This window comes from Ruditapes philippinarum, unplaced genomic scaffold (genome assembly GCF_026571515.1).
Source record: "Ruditapes philippinarum isolate M1 unplaced genomic scaffold, ASM2657151v2 ctg11369_1_1_1_1, whole genome shotgun sequence".
Taxonomy (NCBI): Eukaryota; Metazoa; Mollusca; class Bivalvia; order Venerida; family Veneridae; genus Ruditapes; species Ruditapes philippinarum.
The window spans coordinates 5,075-23,761 of NW_026862111.1; the positions used below are offsets into that span (position 1 = coordinate 5,075).

An 18,687-nucleotide genomic window follows, 5' to 3' on the forward strand; every position below is an offset into this window, starting at 1 on the left:
TTTTTAAATTTTAAAGCCACCCAATATTATCAAATTTGCCCCTTTTAAAACTTTTAAACCCCATCTTAAGAAAATAAAAAACCTTTCTTTTTAAAATCTTTTCTTTTTAAATATATTTAAAATTGTAAAAATTTTTTTCCCCTTTTTAAAAAAATTTGGGAAAACCCCAAAAGCATTCGAAACGATCTTTTAATTTTCTTTTTTATGTCCCTAACAAATTTTAATTTTTTATTAGCATTTGTTGTTTTTTAAAGTTTTTAATTCAACCACAAAGTAATTTTCACTAAAAATTTTTAGCATTATTTGGGCGAAAATAAACATTTTTAGTTTTTTTTTTTTTTTAAAAAGAACAAACAAATTAAACCCTTTTCCCCCCGTAGCATATTTTTGAAAAAAAAAAATTTTATGAAAACCCCCCCAAAAATTTCAAAAATTTTCCGTGAAATTGTGAACAATACTTCAATTAAAAATAAAAATTGGAAAAATGTTGACTGGACCATGGCCTTTGTAACGAAATTCTCCAGTCTTTAATTTAATTTTTACCATGAGAAACGAGGGGGAAACATCTCAAAATTGCCAAAATCACTATTTTTGTCTCGATTTTTACCATAAATTATTTCAAAGTGCTACAACTTCTCAAGGATTGAGAAATAAACCTTTTCAGCTTTGGTTTTCACGTTTTCTTGATGATCGACCTCGGGGTCATTTTAGCCTGTCACAGTCAAAATTTTCGCGATGAGGGGACTCCGTCCCCCCTTCAAACCCTCAAACTGTAAACGGGCACATCCCATTCTGGCAACCCCCTGAGTATCTTTATTATCTTTATACCCCACCAAAAATTTAAGGGACTATAATTTTTAAACGGTCGGTCGGGTCGGTCGTCTGTACGTCCGTCCGTCCTTTCCGTCCGTCGTCGTCTGTCTCCATTTTTCGTATCCACTCTATAAACTCCTATACTACTTGAAGGATTTCTTCAAACTTGCTCAAAGTTCCCTCAAACCAGGGATTTCAGAACCTTGTGCAGCTCAAGGTAAAAGTAAAAATTAAAGGTCAAATATCAAACAATCAAATATTGCACAGTATTTTATTCCGCTCTGAAACCAAAAACTAATTTGAAAGGTTTTCTTAATCTTGGCTAAAATGTTCATCAACCCCTTAGGACCCATGTACTTTTTTTTCCTGCTTAAGTCGGTCAATTGGGAAAAATTGCTTAAAAATTTTTTTAAATTTTTAACATTTATTTTGAATTTTTTTGAATCTAAAAAGGTTTTTTTGCTTGAATTTAAAATATATACGAATGTCAAAATTAAGATATGCTTTTTTATTTTCATAACTCTGTTTTGTTTTTAAAAGTTAGCCCCTTTAAAGGGTTTAAAATTTAAAACAACAAAATATTAACAATATGTCGTGCCCCATCATAAATCCTTACAAATGGAAGAATTTTCTTAAAACTTTATAAATGTCAATATTTTATAATAAAAAGTGAACATATAAAAACATTTATAGAGCACAGTTAGGTCAATCATTTCGGATACAGTGCAATAATGGGGCGCCGATCGAAATGCAGTTGGTTAATTTCAATCTTTTTAACGTGTGAAAATAAAGTTGTTGATTTTTTTTTAACGGTCGGGGGGCGTTATTGACACAACAGGACACTTCTTATTACATATGCAATACACCAGTGGTTCTAGTAGCGGAAAATACACATCCCGAGTGGCAATTGAAACTGATATCGTCTGACGTAAATTTTTGAGTGTAAGGAAAAATTTTGCCAACAAAGATTTTTAGTTTCGGGGGTTTCTAAAAACTTCTACGCTGTCAAAAATATTTCCAACACCTGAACCAAAAAATGTGTCATTTTCAGGAGATGTAAATCTCTTTTTTAGAATGTAATAACTTCCGACTTTGCTGAAACGCTGTTGTGTCTGACACTAAATGACTCAGATTCCCCGAACATTTGATTTCAAAGTATAAGTTAAGAGTGTAATCTGTCAAAGTTTAACCACTGATGACTATATTTTATACCTGTGCACTGACATAATTAAAAAGAAGAAGGTGCACAAAAGTACACAGCACGCAAATCTTTGAATAATATTATACACGAACGCAAACAGAAAGATTGAAACAATAGAATTGTGTGCATTTGCCCTGGCATCGAAGTCAATGCACAATTTTATGAATAAAATCTTGAAGAAGTTTTAGAAGTTTATTAACAGGGTAAAGTATATAAAAGAGATGTAACCAAACATGAACATAGATAAACGACTAATTGTGACTTTAAAGATTATATAAAAGTCAAATATTCAACGAGGAAACGTTGAAATTTTTTCATTATCATCTTTAAATGTTGAGTTCTGCTTAAACCAGTACCGGAATGGCGAGGTAACATGGACGCTAGCATATGATAAGAACTTAATTTCACAAATAGGGTTCAATTAAACCAAGCCTGTGAATAGGAAACATATCAAAAGAAATATGGGCCGCGTCAGGACAAAACCAACATAATGGGTTTGCGACCAGCATGGATCCAGACCAGCCTGCGCATCCGCGCAGTCTGATCAGTATCAACGCTGTTTGCTTTCAGTTTCTCTACTTGTTATAGGGTTTGTAAGCGATCATGGATCCTGATCAGACTCCGCGGATGAGCATGCAGGTTTGGCAAACCGAATATGTTGGTTTTGTCGTGACGCGGCTCAAAAATACAATGTTAATATATTGATCAATTGATACTCTGAAACTTTATACGACATTCTTGCAGTAAAGAAATCAAACCCCTTGTGATATAAATTCATATTATTCATATTTTGTTTACAGTTTTAATTTTACTTGCATAGTTTTTAAATAGAAGTTTGTTAGAAGTCTTAATTCGTGATAAACAGAGCAATTTACATTGACAACGTACATAAAACATTCAAAAAGAACTAGGAAGATATCTTATGATTAAAAAATGAAGTGCTGTTCTTTTTAATATAGATAAATTCGTGATAAAAATATGTTATGAAAAGAAGTTCATATGTACATTTTTAACACATCATTTCAGAAACCTGTACATTGATTGACAATTTGTAGCTTTATATAGATTTATTTGTGATATCTGAATAAAGTATGTTAATACTAGTATAAAAATCATTTTATTTAATATATGACGTTTAAAATAACCTTATGAAGAACATAATTTGGAAAAACTTCGAAAGTGATTAATATAATTTGCAAAAACCTGTTTCGCAATCGAGTTAAAATAAATATGTTTTAACCAAAAGGAAAAAAAAATAAAATCTAAACATTCAAAATGAATTGTGATTAAGTTAATCTTTTTAAACAATAGTAACACAAACATATTGTTATAGGTCATGTGAGTATACTAGTAAATTTGGATTGAAATCACATTATACGTTACATAGCATTTCAATGGATATTGACGATGAATTAGATCCTAGGACATCTGATTGGTCTAAGAAGTTCTTCAAATAGCATATATAGTGGTCATTATCCTCTACTCTATTCATAGTCATTACATTCCAAACGTTATTCCTCTGCTTGAGGACCTTGACTATACGATGTTGTGCGTCTGTCAGAGCTAAAACAAGTTATTAAAACTGAATTTGTTTAAATGATATGTATCATACCTTTCACCTTTGTTGACTTCCCATAAAATGCTTTTTTATTTGGTGGGTCTGCAAGAATATGTAAAGTAGCATTAATGTTAGACATAATAAACTGACTGTTTTAAAATTGATAATGAAACTTGGACTGTTAAACACAATACCTTAAGCCAAAGATGAGAACACAATTAAAGTATTACATACGCTATTGCATGGGTTCATTTATAATTCATTCCTCTAGAATAATACATAAGAACAGTACACTGAAGGTTTTTCGTACGAATTAACCCTTAACAGCTGCATCACAATTTTTGTTGTGACTGAAATAGTACGATTGCTTGTAAAGCAATGAAAGCAAAAACAATTGGGTGAAAATCTCAGATTAACTTTAAAAGTTCTTTAGTCTAATTGCTGTGTTGGTAGAGATAATGAAACAATGAGTCAATTCCCATAGCCCCTTGTACCGGCATATATAGTTTTCTCATTCTCATGACGAAACTTTTTTTAAAATTGGTATTATTGAAGGAATATAATGATATTAGTTACAGTTAACCGACGATATCTTGACATCGCTTTTCTCGATACTTCGGTACCTCGATGCGTTTTTGAAGGTTTGAAAATGTCCCGATTTTCTTCCTCCTTTATCTAAACTGGATATATTTGTTTATCTCGATATTTTTATTTCGATACTTTCAGTATCTCAAAGTAAAATTTCAGCCTCAACAGTTATTTTCACACTCTTATCTTGCGTTAATCTCGACTAATAAATTTCGTCTGTCCCTACATAATTCATCAGCCTCGTGTTATTTTACAGTGGAGATCAAATAATTAAATGGCAGTATGTAAAATCAATTAATGCCATCACGGTCCCGAAAAATATGCAGCAAGACTGGGTCTTAAACCCAGAACCCTTGAAATTATGTACTGCGGCTCTACCGATTGACCTACATTCTATCTTTTCTTGATAGAAAACAGTTCTGAACCGTGACATTTCTAACCCTTCATATCTTACGTATGTATTTAAATTATTTTGTTCCGACAAAAAAATCACGAATTTGTAACAGGTTTAATATTAATTAAAACGATTATATATGTTAGATTGGAATCGAGAATTTTAACAACATACGTAGCAATGTAATGAGCCTACGTAGAACATTCAGCATAAATTTTCGTACATGATATAATGGAGTCTGATCGGGAAGACGGTATGCAAGACAATATATACTGATTTGATTTTATTACATTGAGGTTATCTGTATCAAGGTACTTGTGATTATCAGACTATCACTTGACTGTTTTTTTTGTTTTTTGCTGAAACAACTTTTGTAACTATTTCTGTACCATAACTGGTAAACACCAGGGGGTTCTAGAAAATTTTTTGGGCCAACCCTTTTTGTTGGGGGGCCCGGGGAGCACTCTAGGGCGTGGAAAACCCAAAAACACTGATGTGGGGAAATCTCCTTCGACGGTTTTCCCAAAATATTTTCTGAGGAAATTGGGCTTAACCATGTGATTGGGGGAACTGTTTTAAAAGAAAACCCTATTCAGCAATATTGGAAAAATAGTTTTAGCTACAAAATGAAAAGGGCCCTTTTAGCCGAAAGCTACAATTTTTCCGACTTTCCAAAAAGGGAGTTTTTAAAAAGTTTAAAAACGTGAAATTTTTTTATATTTGGGAAAATTTAATAGTGTAAACCCTTTTAAAAAGTCGGTTTAACAACATTACGGCCCTTTCCCGGGTTTAATTTTTAACCCCCCTTGAAACATTTTTCCAAACCCCAACACAAAAAATTTTGTTACTTCTCACATAAATGATTGGGAAAAGGGTTTAAAAGTTCCCCTTTTGGGAAAAATCACATGAGTAAACCCGTCATGGTTTTTCAAACCCCAAAAAAAAAGTTTCGATTTCCCTTTTTAAATTCCCAAAAGCACCTTTTTTGTTATTTTGTTTTAAAAAAACCCCATATTTCTGCAAAAGCAATATTAAATTTTTTCATTGACCTTCGTGTTTTTCGGACTGTGTTAATTGTTTGAGATAAAACCAGACTTGCTTGACATTCTGTATATAAAATCATTTGCGAATGAAAGATGCAGTTTGTTACCATGGCTTACTTTTAGCATTACTTTCAAAAGGTACAATAATTTCTGTAGTTCAGAATAATTGTTGTTGACTCTTTTTGTCGTTAAAATAATAAATTTGACGCAATATAATTGTTAACATTTTTTCTTACTTTTTTAATGTTGAAACAAAAATCAATGTATCATTCATATAATAAAAAGAGCATCGAAACACGAGGCTATCTGATTTTTAAGAGAGTCTGTAGCCAATAAGTATTTTGCCGATAGTTCTAAGGTTCTTTCTCTTTTGTACCATAGGCAAAAATAAAAACATGTTCCCTGTAGTCAAAATATGAAACCGTAGAAAAAAGGATAATCAAGCATCTGAGTATGACATTTCTTTTGTTATCTCTTTCTCTGTCGTCGCAATTAGTAAACAAACTCCAGGAAAAATTAGCCAATAAATTGGCATGCTCTAGGGTGTTGTTAACTTGCTTAACCATTATGCGGGCCTTCGATGAATACCTTAGCCGTTAAATAAACATTCACTTTATGGTAAGTTTAAGTTAAACGTTGATGATACATGATTTGAAATGATATTTTTCAGGGTAAATTACGAATACCTTTTTTAAAACCCTTTGAAGCCGTTTAGATTTTTAAAAATACTATAAACATAACATTTAAAAAGTAATTGGGTTTAAAATAAACGGGGGGTGAAAACATTATTTTTAAATGGGTGTTATTAAACAAATTTTTTTAATACAAAGGCCTTGAAATTAATATAGGGGGTAAATTTTTAAAATTTAAATGTATACTGATTGTTTTGAACCCGAAAATTTAAATTTTACAATTAAAATCAAATTGTTTAATGCATTTTGATTTGAGATTTTTGCATTAGGGTTTTTTGCATATTTTCAAAACAACCTTTTAAATTTCAGCAAAAAGTTTTAAAGAAAGAAAAAGTAAATTTTTTAAACACAAATTTTAAAGGTTTAAAAAAATTTAAAAAGAAAGTGCTCGGTATCCTTTTTTTAACTTTTAATTTACCTTTATGTTTTTATAACATTAAATTTGCATCGTTGAAAACGAAACACTATACAGACAAAAACTTATGCCTTATCAATATAATCTCAATTCGTTCTTTTTCTTCATCTTATTTTAACACTCGTCTTAAATACTTAATGTAATATACCTTGTTTGTTAGTTGCTCAAACGCCTAGGTATTACGCTTTTTATTCAATAAAATAATTGCATCTCAACACAAACTACACAGTCATAATAATACGTCTTATTTACATCTTTCAGGAAAACGTCTTCCTTGTTATTTTAATCGCTATATTAAAAGATAAAGTTTTCACAATTGTCGTGTAAGGTAAGATTATATAAGTCTATGTAATTTGACCCTAACAAAAAGAGTGACCCCATTTATTCGCCCTTTCCTCATGGACAGAATGGCCGGACTATCCTTACAAAATAAATACCTATAGCATATACAGTTACAGCATTAATTAATAAACAAAACTTCATTCTTTCATTAGCATGGGTTATGATGATACCCTAAATGGAGAGTATATTGTTGAAAAAAGATTATTGGGCTATGTTCATGTTTGTTAAACATATTAAGTGTTTCGCAGTGTCTTCTGTTATCTGTTACATTAATTTGGCCCAGGTCAGGAAGAAAATACACCATTTAATTTTAAAAAGAGATAAAAGTTTAATGAAAAGCCTATCTCACAAATGACTGGTTTGTATAAGAATATGAATTAATATAGATAACATCAGCTTTACTAACTTAAATATTTTTATTATACTATTCACAAACTTACGTCATTAAATTTTGATACATTGTATTTTCACGATGGGTATGTATAAAACCGAATGTTCTGACTTTCTTAGTATAAAATGGTTGTATTTATAGCCATATCTAAAGAAGTGTGTGCCGTCAATTCAAACTATATCTGAAAAACTTTCCTTCTGATTTATCATTATATTAAATGTAACATTCAATTGCTAAGATTTAATACTTTGAAAATACATAAACATATAACTGTTTTAAGTTCATAACAAATTTAGTTATTTTGAAACATTTTAAAAATGTATCAAATAAGTTGTGGATATCTTACCATTATCTTATTCATTTACAGCATCCACTTTTCTTAAATTTGATCACAATTATTTTAACCTTAGGTAGAGTGTTGTTGAAGGAGTTAAACTCTTTGTAAACAGATATTTAATCTTTTTTGAAGTAAATAATGTTTTTTTTTCATTTTCGAATAGCAGGATTGTTATTTTTCCCGTTAAAGAAAACATATTATGCGATATTGACACATTGCGATACTGCCTGAATATGAATATATTTACAGTTTTATGCGAACATAACAAAATCACAACACTTAAAAAACGGGAAGGGATAATACAGCGAGTATAGCTGTTCAAAGCGTGAATTCGTACTGAAAGATCCTGTAACACAATTTTTATATGGTTTTATATCATAAATATGATGCTCAAATTAAGATTTATCAATATTGTAAGTTCCAATAAGCATCATTTATAAAGACATTACCCAATTTAACATGGCATGTTAATAAAGGGAGGCAATTTGAAATTTATTTTTTATAAAATCCAAGAAGCATTTTTCAACAAGAAATGAATGCATATACTTTCATGATTACATATAATGTGCAAACATATTTGCAGTACATATTTTACATATTCTTTGATGTTTGAAAATTGTTTATAAGCATAATTATATAGATTATGTAAAATTTTACTAAGTGTGTTAACAATCTCAATTACAACATACAGGATCTTAAAAAGTGTTTGCTTCCAACTTGACTATAAAGACGCGCGCTGTTGAAGTCATTTTAAGGTAAAGGAAAACGGTGAGATGAACGCCTATATATCGGATGAATCAGAAAGTTAATCACAAAGAACATTCAGACAAATATTAACAATGATAAGAAGTAAATACAGATGATATTTTGTATTATATAATAACACATATTTGAAAAATGAATCTCATAACGTTTGTCTTAACTAGCGGTATCTAATGTTTCATATGCCATATTTTCATTTCTAAACTTTTCCTCAAGTGTTGTATATTCAGAAATGCCTGGTTCTCTTTCTTGCTGACCAGTGACATCTGTAGAGAATGCTACATTAGCATATGTAGATAAATTCGTTCTGAAAATTAGCAGTAAATATTTAATTTACAAGTAAAAAAAATGTTTCATTAATTATACAATTATACGTATATATATATATATATATAGAATTAGGCTTTAGATGTGGTTTATGTAAAATATTACTAAGAGTACAAAAAATGTTTTAAAATGATCATATATAGATTTCTGTTCATCAAGAGAACGTTTACGAATAACGTGGTACAAATTTACGATACTTAAGCATCGGTTCAGTTGTGACAAAATATATGCAGAGTGAAAACCCTCTATTAAGACCACCAAAGGGACTGAATAAATCGGTCTTAATTGCGAGGTGGTCTTAATTTTGAATATTATTATCAAGGCATATATATTTCATGACCACTCTATTTTAATTATTATGTAAAAATATGTTTGAATAATTATGACCTTCAAATTTTACTTTAAACTCTCCTTATAATATTTAAGTCTCATAAGAACATAAGTCTGAAGAAATTTGATACTTAAGAATAAATTTCCATAGGTCTTTTTTCATGTACATAATTCACCTAGTAAATAAGTAAGTAATAATTCTCAAAATAAATGTGCAGAAAGTATCATTAAATCACTATAATGTTTATTTTATCATTTTATTTTATACAATTTTTCAAACATAACACTCTTTTAGCACCTTGTTACATCAGGTGTCATGCTTAAGAGCATTCAAGGAAATGAACAACAACAACTTTGTGATCTGAAAAGGTGGCGACTGGATTATCAGTGGTAGCAATAATGAATTAAACAAGGAATTGGGACTGAAACCGGTGGCCTTAAAAAGTGAATAAGTCACGTGGTCTTAATTGTGAATCATGATACCATTAAAATGGTCTTAATAGTGGAAGGGTTATAATATCGGAGTGGTCTTAAGTAGGGATTCTACTGTATAGATATTTTAAAACTCACATATTTCCATTGTCGGTTTGATTCCTGGATTGTGCTCGACCTGTAACAGAAAATCTTCTCAAATCAATTATTTACGAAATAAGTCCTCAAATACAAGTGTGCGGAATTTCGAAAAGAAGAGGATAATGAATTTGAATGTGGAATACGAACTGTTTACTTTCAAGTGGTTAATGGAATATTATTTTACTTTCAGGGAAACAAATATTCTGTTGATTTATCAGGAAACACAATTTAAATACTACTACTGTTAGAACAAAAGTGCAGTATATTTAAGTTGTGAAATGAAACTAAATTGAAATAGTAAACAAAGTCATAGTACACCTGGAGTTAACTAGAATATAACCTTTAAAGGTACATTTTCTCAAAATCTGATAAAAAGTCGCCAATAGTAATTGTAGTATGTCTTATTTCATTTATAAAAATGACTCTTATCGTAATAAACTAGTTTCAGATTTTTTATTGATATGTAGATTAAACAAGTTGAACTTCAGTTTGTATTCCTGTAATGATTCTTAAAATTATTTTTAGATACCTTCGTGAAAACCTGTTCTTTTCATCAAAAATGTTACATGACCCGCATAGAAAGCCAGCGCAGCGATAACTACACCTAGAACAACCCCAGTAATGATAGTTTTTGTGTTTGATTCGGGACAAATACATTGAAGTTGACACTCTGTAATAAAATATTATTTTTCTCATACACTTAATAGCTCAATCCCTTACACAAAGAGCCTCTTGGGGCGTCCGTGGCCAAGTGGTTAAGGTCGTTGACTTTAAACCACTTGCCCCTCGCCGCTGTGGGTTCGAATCCCGACAGGGACTTTGGATTCTTTCATGTGAGGAAGCTATCCAGCTAGCTTACGGAACGTCGGTCGTTCTACTCAGGTGCCCGTTCGTGCCTGAAATAATGCACGGAGGGGCACCTGAGATCTTCCTCCACCAGTAAAGCTGGAACGTCGCCATATGACATATAATGTGTCGATGTGACGTTAAACCCAAAACATACAAAACAAACAAAGAGCCTCTTAATATATTACGTCGATTACAGCTTATAACACGTGAAATATTATTTTATTAATTAATTAAATACTTCTGATTAGTTCTAATTCATTAATTTTTATTAATAAATTGATAATTAAAATGACTTAATTCTTATAAATAAGTAGATTAATTTATAAGTAAATAAACTGATAAGGTTTTCACGATATGTATGATAAAGGATGTAATTACCTTCGGGCTGTAGAAGAAACATTTGCTCATACTGCCCCATAATATTCTTTACCATAAGCTTGTATATTCCATAAACAGTCTTGTTCACGTTATAAACAGTTAAATTTGACTCTAAATCTACAGTGTCAATTTGAAATGCATGGTTATTCTTCAGAGGTTTCCATTCATTATCATACCACCTAAACCAATGGAAATCTTCTTTAGATGGCTTTGGATAAGCGACTTTTTTAAATGAAAAAACTGCAGAATGGTACTCAGCAATCCAAAAAGATGTTTTTATTTGTAGGTAAGGAGACGGCATTGGTGCACCTTAAATATATATCGATTGTTTCATGAGTTCAAATCTCTCTAAAAAAACCTTTACGAATGGTAAACTTTCAAATTCCAAATCTTTATACTGTTGTTAGATACAAACTTTTTACAAATGTATAGCATAGCTTGAATGAAAACTATTCATTTTTGTCGAATATATTTCAAATAAAAATTAAGTAATCTATATGATAATGTAAATGTTTCAAATGTAAAATTCCTTCACTTACAATTTACATATAGAGTTAATTGTTTCATTGATCCCCTAGTACCATAACCATTTGATCCTGAGCACGTGTAAGTTCCAGCGTCGAGACAGGTAACTGATAACAGTAAATGGTTTAAATTGTTCACATCAGAACCTGATTTCATGACATACCCTGTTTGATTTTTAATGACAATATCAGATCTAGGGTTGCTTTCCGCATTGCAATGCAAATGCACATTTTCTGTTTCCTTAATTGTTACTGGCTTTATATCGGCAAATCCAGCCACAAAAAATTCCTTTACAGTTGTTTCATCTTCATTAGTAAAAAATATGTTTAATAAAGAAGAGAAGATGTTAACAAAACGTTAATGCATTTGTAAGTAAATATTTTAATGAAAATAATATTTGAAATTTCAGACATCAGAAATCGTTGTGAAGCAAATTAATATCACATAAAATGTGTTTTAGTTTGTATTTGATTACATGTAACTTGTTTAGTTTCAATGAAGAAGTGCTTTATATTATTTATGTAAAGTAAGTAAAAAATATGTAAATGTGATTTCACAACGTACACATTACATTCAAAAAGAACGTTTTACTGTCAGGAACAGATATTTGTAGTAATGTCCCAGTTTCTTTCATAAGGTTTGCCACCTCACACAAATAAAGCATGGCATCATTTCTCGACACATTAACAATTTTTAGGATCTGTGTGTTCCATACCCTGGTATCATTTGATGTTGTCCACTTGAATGATGTCATTGAAGGGTTACCAACTGTTACAGGACAAGGGAATGACAGAGTATCTCCTTCTAAAATACTTCGGTTGTTTTTACTTCTTACCACTGGTGGATCTGATAAAATATTAAGAGACAAAATTAGGTATAAAAATCACATTCTGTCATATTTTGCCAATCAAATAGGCATTTTTTAAAAACTTATGCATCTTATCAGTGTCACTAAATTCTATTTTTCTTCAATAATTGATACAATAAGAACAGATAAAAATATGCGGTCTAGCCATGTTTATTTATTATCTAGTTTCTATGTTTTATGAGAAAAAGTATCACTCCTTAATATCAGCTACTTAAGTGTCACCTTGTTTTAAATTAACTTGACATGGGAATCATACTTTATGTCAATATTCATACAAGAAAGGCATCTAAAGCTTAAAATATCGATCTTACTGTTTTTTCTTCTTATTTGTTGATATTCCTTTTATAAAAACAATTATAACATAATAGTAGCAAAATTGTCACAGGTCACGTGCTTTTTGGAATTGAAATACAACATTTCAATGGTTATTGACGATGAATTAGAACCTACAATAACTTCACCATTTGATTGGTCTAAGACGTTTTTTGCATAACATATATTTCGGCCATTATTCTCTACTCTGTTTACAGTCGTAACATTACCAAACGTTGTTCTTCTGTTTGATAACCATGAATATTCTATGTCGTTAGGACTTCCGGAGCTTGGGCAATTTATTGAGACTGAGTTGTGTTTAACGATCTGTATTGTGCCTTTCACCTCTGTTGAATTCACGTGAAATATTGGTTTATTTGGTGGGTCTGCAATATTATTAAAAGTAGTTTTTTAAAACATGGAACAATGTTTGTTAATATTTGTACATAAATAGCTGACATTTTTTTTAATTGATAATGGGAGAATGTATTGTAAACACAATACCTTAAGCCAAAGATGAGAACGCAAATAAATATATAATTATACTTAATCTAGTGTGTTTTTGTGACATAATGCAAAATGAAACATCTCTTACGCCGCCCAATATCTACGGAATGCCGTTAGGGCCATCGCCTATGAATGTGTTGATCTAAAGCGCGATAGTCGATAGTACGATGGTGAAAACGCGAAATCACGAAACTACGATGGTGAAAACGCGAAAGCACGATGATGAAAACGCGATAGTACGATGATGAAATCGCGACAGTACGATACTACGATGATGAAAACGCGATAAACTATCGTGTTTTCACCATCGTACTGTCGCGTTTTCACCATCGTAGTTTCGTGATTTCGCGTTTTCATCATCGTACTGTCGAGTATCGCGTTTCAGATCAAACCATTCATAGGCGATGGCCCTAACGGCATTCCGGAATGCCGTTAGGGCCATCGCCTATGAATGTGTTAATCTGAAACGCGATAGTCGATAGTACGATGGTGAAAACACGAAATCACGAAACTACGATGGTGAAAACGCGATAGTGCGATGATGAAATCACGACAGTACGATGGTGAAAACGCGATAGTACGATGATGAAAACACGACAGTACGATGATGAAAACGCGATAGTACGATGGTGAAAACTCGATAGTACGATGGTGAAAACGCGATAGTACGATGATGAAAACACGACAGTGCGATGATGAAAACGCGAAATCACGAAACTACGATGGTGAAAACGCGACAGTACGATGGTGAAAACACGATAGTTTATCGCGCTTTCATCATCGTAGTATCGTACTGTCGCGTTTTCATCATCGCACTTTCGCGTTTTCATCATCGTGCTTTCGCATTTTCACCATCGTAGTTTCGTGATTTCGCGTTTTCACCATCGTACTATCGACTATCGCGTTTCAGATCAACACATTCATAGGCAATGGCCCTAACGGCATTCCGTAAATATCACCATCTTACATAGTACTGGTATTTAATCTTCAGTAAAACATTTAATGGGACAAGCTATTCTTATTTCCCAGAAATATACACTTATTAAGTTTGTATGATGAACCTTTAAACATCTGCATCATCTCTTTTAACACCTGCTGTTGTGAGTAAAAAACTATAAACTGAAAATTACCTGCAAATCAAAACTGACAATTACCTGTAAATCAATAAAGAAATTAAATAGGTAAAAGCCACACATTGACTTTTCTTTAGTCTATTAACTAGAGATAATAAAAAGGTGAGTAAAATCTCACAGACCCTTAAACGGCAGATTTAGCTTTCTCATTCTCATCATCGGTAATATTGATGGAATAGAATTAAATTGGAAAAATAACAACACTGCGATGAAGTGACTTTTAAAGCTGCTGCATGTAAACAATAGTTGGTTGATACTTGATGTTGTAAAAAGTCAAAGAAGGTTTAGTAACGTTATTCCTATAGATATCAACAATTGTTACAAATTCTACAAGAAGTATTTGAGACAGTTTCATATTCATACATGTAGGAAGTCGTGTAAAGTGTACTTACATATCACAATTAAAAATTTCAAAAAAAATGTCAAGTGATGTCCAAAGTGATAATATTGACTATCGGTGAGTAAAATAAACAATGTTTACACTAAAGATTAGGTGGATAAACAAGTACATTTGTAAAAAAAATGAAAATGTTTTACCAATCTTTACTGATCTTTGAATAAAAAAAACTTCAATTTTTCAAATTCATACATTTTATTATCTAACTGCTACTAACTGATCAATAAAACATTGAGAGAATAACACTGTCAAAATAATCGTACTGTTTTAATGTAGATATTTTTTACAACGAGTTAATGTCTTCCTATAGCAATACACTGAAGTGTATCATAAATTCAATGAACAATTATTTTTAAACGTATAAAATTTATGTACATGTGAAATCGTTATCTTAGCAAATATGCTAGTTTAGGAAAGGCACACTTGTGTGTAGCGTTTATGTTTTAGAGAAGAGAATATTGTTGTATTTGAAGGGAGTTTTGTTGATTTGTTCAAGCTGGTTGAATTTCATTGTGGTGACCTTAATGATCTAGGTCCATTAGTTAAAATTAGTTGTTTTGGTTGTTGCATTATATTAGGTTGTTGAGTTATATCTGTTTAGTAAACATATTTGGTTGATATTGGTCGGATGTTTGGAGTGATTTTGTCTGGTCAAGATTATATTAGTTGGTGCTTTGTTGTTGATATATTTATAAATATTGGTTGTTTAAGTTTTTAAATTAGTTGTTTTCTGAAGTTGATTAGATCTTTTGAAGTAAATATTGTTGATTGAATATTTGTGGCTCATAAGTCAGGCGGTGCTGCCTAGACTTCAAATCTTGGCAATTGGTTCTAGTTTGTATTACTTAATCTTTCCTTAGATTAATTAACATCAAGGCAGTCATTCTCCTGACACACACAAGCATTGTGCAATGATTCAAAGCATTATTTCAACTCCAAAGTTGGTGAGTGTTTGTTAACTGTAATCTAACATACACTAATTAACTATACATAATAAAATGTTACCTACATAAAGTCTGAATTTGTATTGATATGTGTCCGCTTAGTTTAGGATGGGAATAGTAGCACGTGCAATTTGTGTCTGAACCGCGTCTCGCTATCCAGCTTGCTGTCTTTGATACTGTTTTATCGTCAACCATATCTGTTTTTCCTATATTGTAACAGGTCCAAGTAAGAATTGGTTGTGGATTGCCACCTTTGATGAAACAAGTAAGTTGTCCGTGTCTGTTTTCTAAAACACGATATGGAATGCCTTTCTTAAACCCTTAAATGACCGCTGGTCCATCTGGACGATCTATAAATTTGCAATATAAATACTTAAAGACATGTTGTTTCTTTCATTTTTATAAAAGATTCTTATTCTTAAATAAAAAGGTATCTAGCGTTAAAATCTTGATGACTGTTTATCTTTACACTTTATTTGAAATAGTTAAATTATAGTATGTCATTAAACAATCCAAACTTTTCATGATAATATCTAGCTTTTAAAAATTCATAACTTACGTGTACATTATGTTTCTTTTTTGTAACTGATTTACTCATTTACATATTTTGAAAAAAGTTTAATGGTTAAATATCAGATATTTATATTCTTAGATTGGAAACGAATACACTGACAACATATGTAGCAACAGAATGGACCTACGTAGAACATTCAGCATCGGTTTTCGTGCAGAATATATTGGTGCCTGATCAGGAGAACTGTATGCCGAGCAATATATCCTAGTTTGATCATCATATTTTGATATAACCATTGTCAAGACACTTGTTGTAATTATCAGGTCATCATTTGAGTGACTATATGTTGAAATAAACGTTATATTTATCGCTATATCATTACTGGTATCAGCAGGTGTTTTAGAATCCTTGTACAATTTTACAGTTGATTCAGGTAGTCCTCCAGATGTTACACATTTGAATTAACTTAAAACACCTTCGTCGATGGTAAGCATATCACCTGATTGAGGAGTTATCATTCGAACCAGCGAGATAGGAACTGTAAAAATGAATATATTACAGTAAATGATATTGATGATGTTTCAAGGATTATTATTATATTTTTCAGCACCGGTACAATTAGTCAATGCAAATAGGACAACTGTTATGGTCGTCGTATCTAGTCGACATGCAACATTTAGAGTTTAAGACACTTAAAGTAGTAGCATTTTTACATAACTATTGTCAATATCATATAATATTAAAGATTTTATTGCTATTAATTTCATATTATTTTCATTTCGTGAGTATGGCAATGCGGACTTTATTTTGAATTAATATTTGTATTTATTATTATATTAGCATTTTATTGTGTTACCTTTAATTGCAGGTTTAACAGTACTACTACTTATCCCGCGATATCCTGTCATGAAAGCAATTTCACATCTCCAATTATTGGTCCTGTTACTTCTCCTGACATTAATGATCGTGAGGCTAAATATCTTCTTGGTTATGTCACAAGTGTAGCTGTGTAGATTTTCATTCCTCCAAAACAGTTTCAGGCATGATCTGTTAATTCTAAAAGCACTTTCGGTTATATCGTTTGCAATCCAATATACTGCTGTAATACTTAGATTACTATTGTATTGACATATCAGCGTTTGAGGACTGTGTTCATTGACTATTTTTGGAAATAAAACTAGACTTGGATTCTGCACACTTTCTTGACATTCTGCATCTAATTCATAATCAAATGAAGGACGCATTTTTATTTCTAAGCGATAAAATGTATTTAATGTATTTAAAAAGGTTCTGTAGTTCTTAGATTATTTTCCACCATTAATTTTGTCAGTGTTTTTTCCATTACGTCAATATATTTTATGCAAAAAAATATCAACATTAAATTCATTTTTTACTTTGTAAAGTATAAAAAAGAAATTAATTAATATCTGAAAATGTAATTGTCGTGCATAAATATTAACAACTTATTATTATTCATTTTACAATGGACTCGTTAAAATGCATTCAATGATTTAATTATCTGTCCTTGATCGAAGTATTTATGTCAAAGAAATATATCATAACATTTGATTAACATGGTTACTAAACATACACCATAACGAAGATGACACACTAAATATTTATTTAGTAAAAATAAGTGTCCAAACCATAATATTTATGAATCTATGTTTTTTTTTCATAAGTGATACCAAATCATATAATTTATATGCAAAGAATTAAGTGAACAGTGTACCTTTTATGTAAAGCAATAATATTATCCATACAACACTTGTATAATAATGTTCCATTTTTAAAAGGTGTAAACTTATACAATTTTTAAACGTCCTGTTTGTATTATATTCCATTCATATTATCACAAAGTAAAGCAATACCTCGTTTAAGATAAATGAGCCGCGTCACGACAAACCAACATAATGGGTTTGCGACCAGCATGGATCAAACCAGCCTGCGCATCCGCGCAGTCTGATCAGGATCCATGCTGTTCGCTATCAGTTTCTCTACTTGTTATAGAGTTTGTAAGCGAAGAGCATGGATCCTGATCAGACTGCGCGGATGCACAGGCTGGTCTGGATCCATGCTGGTCGAAAACCCATCATGTTGGTTTTGTCGGGACGCGGCTCAAAAAGTCCAGTTAAACACGGAGCGCTGGTGTATCATTTTACATTGTATTAATGGTGAATTGTTATTCGTCTTTGTAAGCGTAACGCAATACAGAAAATCTGAATAATCTCAAAATGTTTTATCAATTAACTTTTTTCACACTCATCCTTTATATAATACTTAATTTCTATACACAACTACACAATCATTATATAATGGCTTATTTACATATTTTATGAAAAAATTTTCCTTATAAATTTAATCGCTACATTAAAAGATGCATTTTTCACAAATGACGTGAATTGGTACTTGTAAAGATAAAAGAAATAACTTGTAAGTCCATACAAATTGATCTTTTATTTCGGAACCCAACAATAATGGTGACCCATCAAAA

General features: G+C 31.1%; 1 protein-coding gene and 1 long non-coding RNA gene across 2 annotated transcripts; both read right to left on the reverse strand.

Annotated features, from left to right (window-relative positions):
* Window positions 1-8,420: 8,420 nt before the first annotated feature.
* LOC132717966 (neural cell adhesion molecule 1-like) lies at window positions 8,421-12,272 on the reverse strand. Its single transcript, XM_060701576.1, has 6 exons — window positions 12,110-12,272; window positions 11,533-11,823; window positions 10,994-11,302; window positions 10,296-10,436; window positions 9,764-9,803; window positions 8,421-8,843 (listed from the first exon to the last, which is right to left on the reverse strand). Exons 1-6 carry the CDS (start codon window positions 12,270-12,272, stop codon window positions 8,693-8,695), a joined length of 1,095 nt encoding a protein of 364 aa, XP_060557559.1. The 3' UTR covers window positions 8,421-8,692.
* Window positions 12,273-12,842: 570 nt separating this feature from the next.
* On the reverse strand, window positions 12,843-17,579 carry LOC132717968 (uncharacterized). The gene is made up of 4 exons (XR_009624018.1): window positions 17,050-17,579; window positions 16,381-16,731; window positions 15,745-16,029; window positions 12,843-13,084 (listed from the first exon to the last, which is right to left on the reverse strand). It is a non-coding gene; the product is annotated as an uncharacterized LOC132717968 (long non-coding RNA).
* Between the last annotated feature and the right edge of the window lie 1,108 nt (window positions 17,580-18,687).

Bases quoted from the DNA above. Each gene is read 5' to 3' on its own strand.
- LOC132717966 (XM_060701576.1), bottom strand. From the start codon at position 12,272: ATGACATCATTCAAGTGGACAACATCAAATGATACCAGGGTATGGAAC. The intron at 11,303-11,532 runs GTAAGTGAAGGA...TATATATTTAAG, and splicing joins ATTAACTCTATATGTAAATT to GTGCACCAATGCCGTCTCCT. The intron at 9,804-10,295 runs GTATCTAAAAAT...TTTCTGTTACAG, and splicing joins AAGAACAGGTTTTCACGAAG to GTCGAGCACAATCCAGGAAT.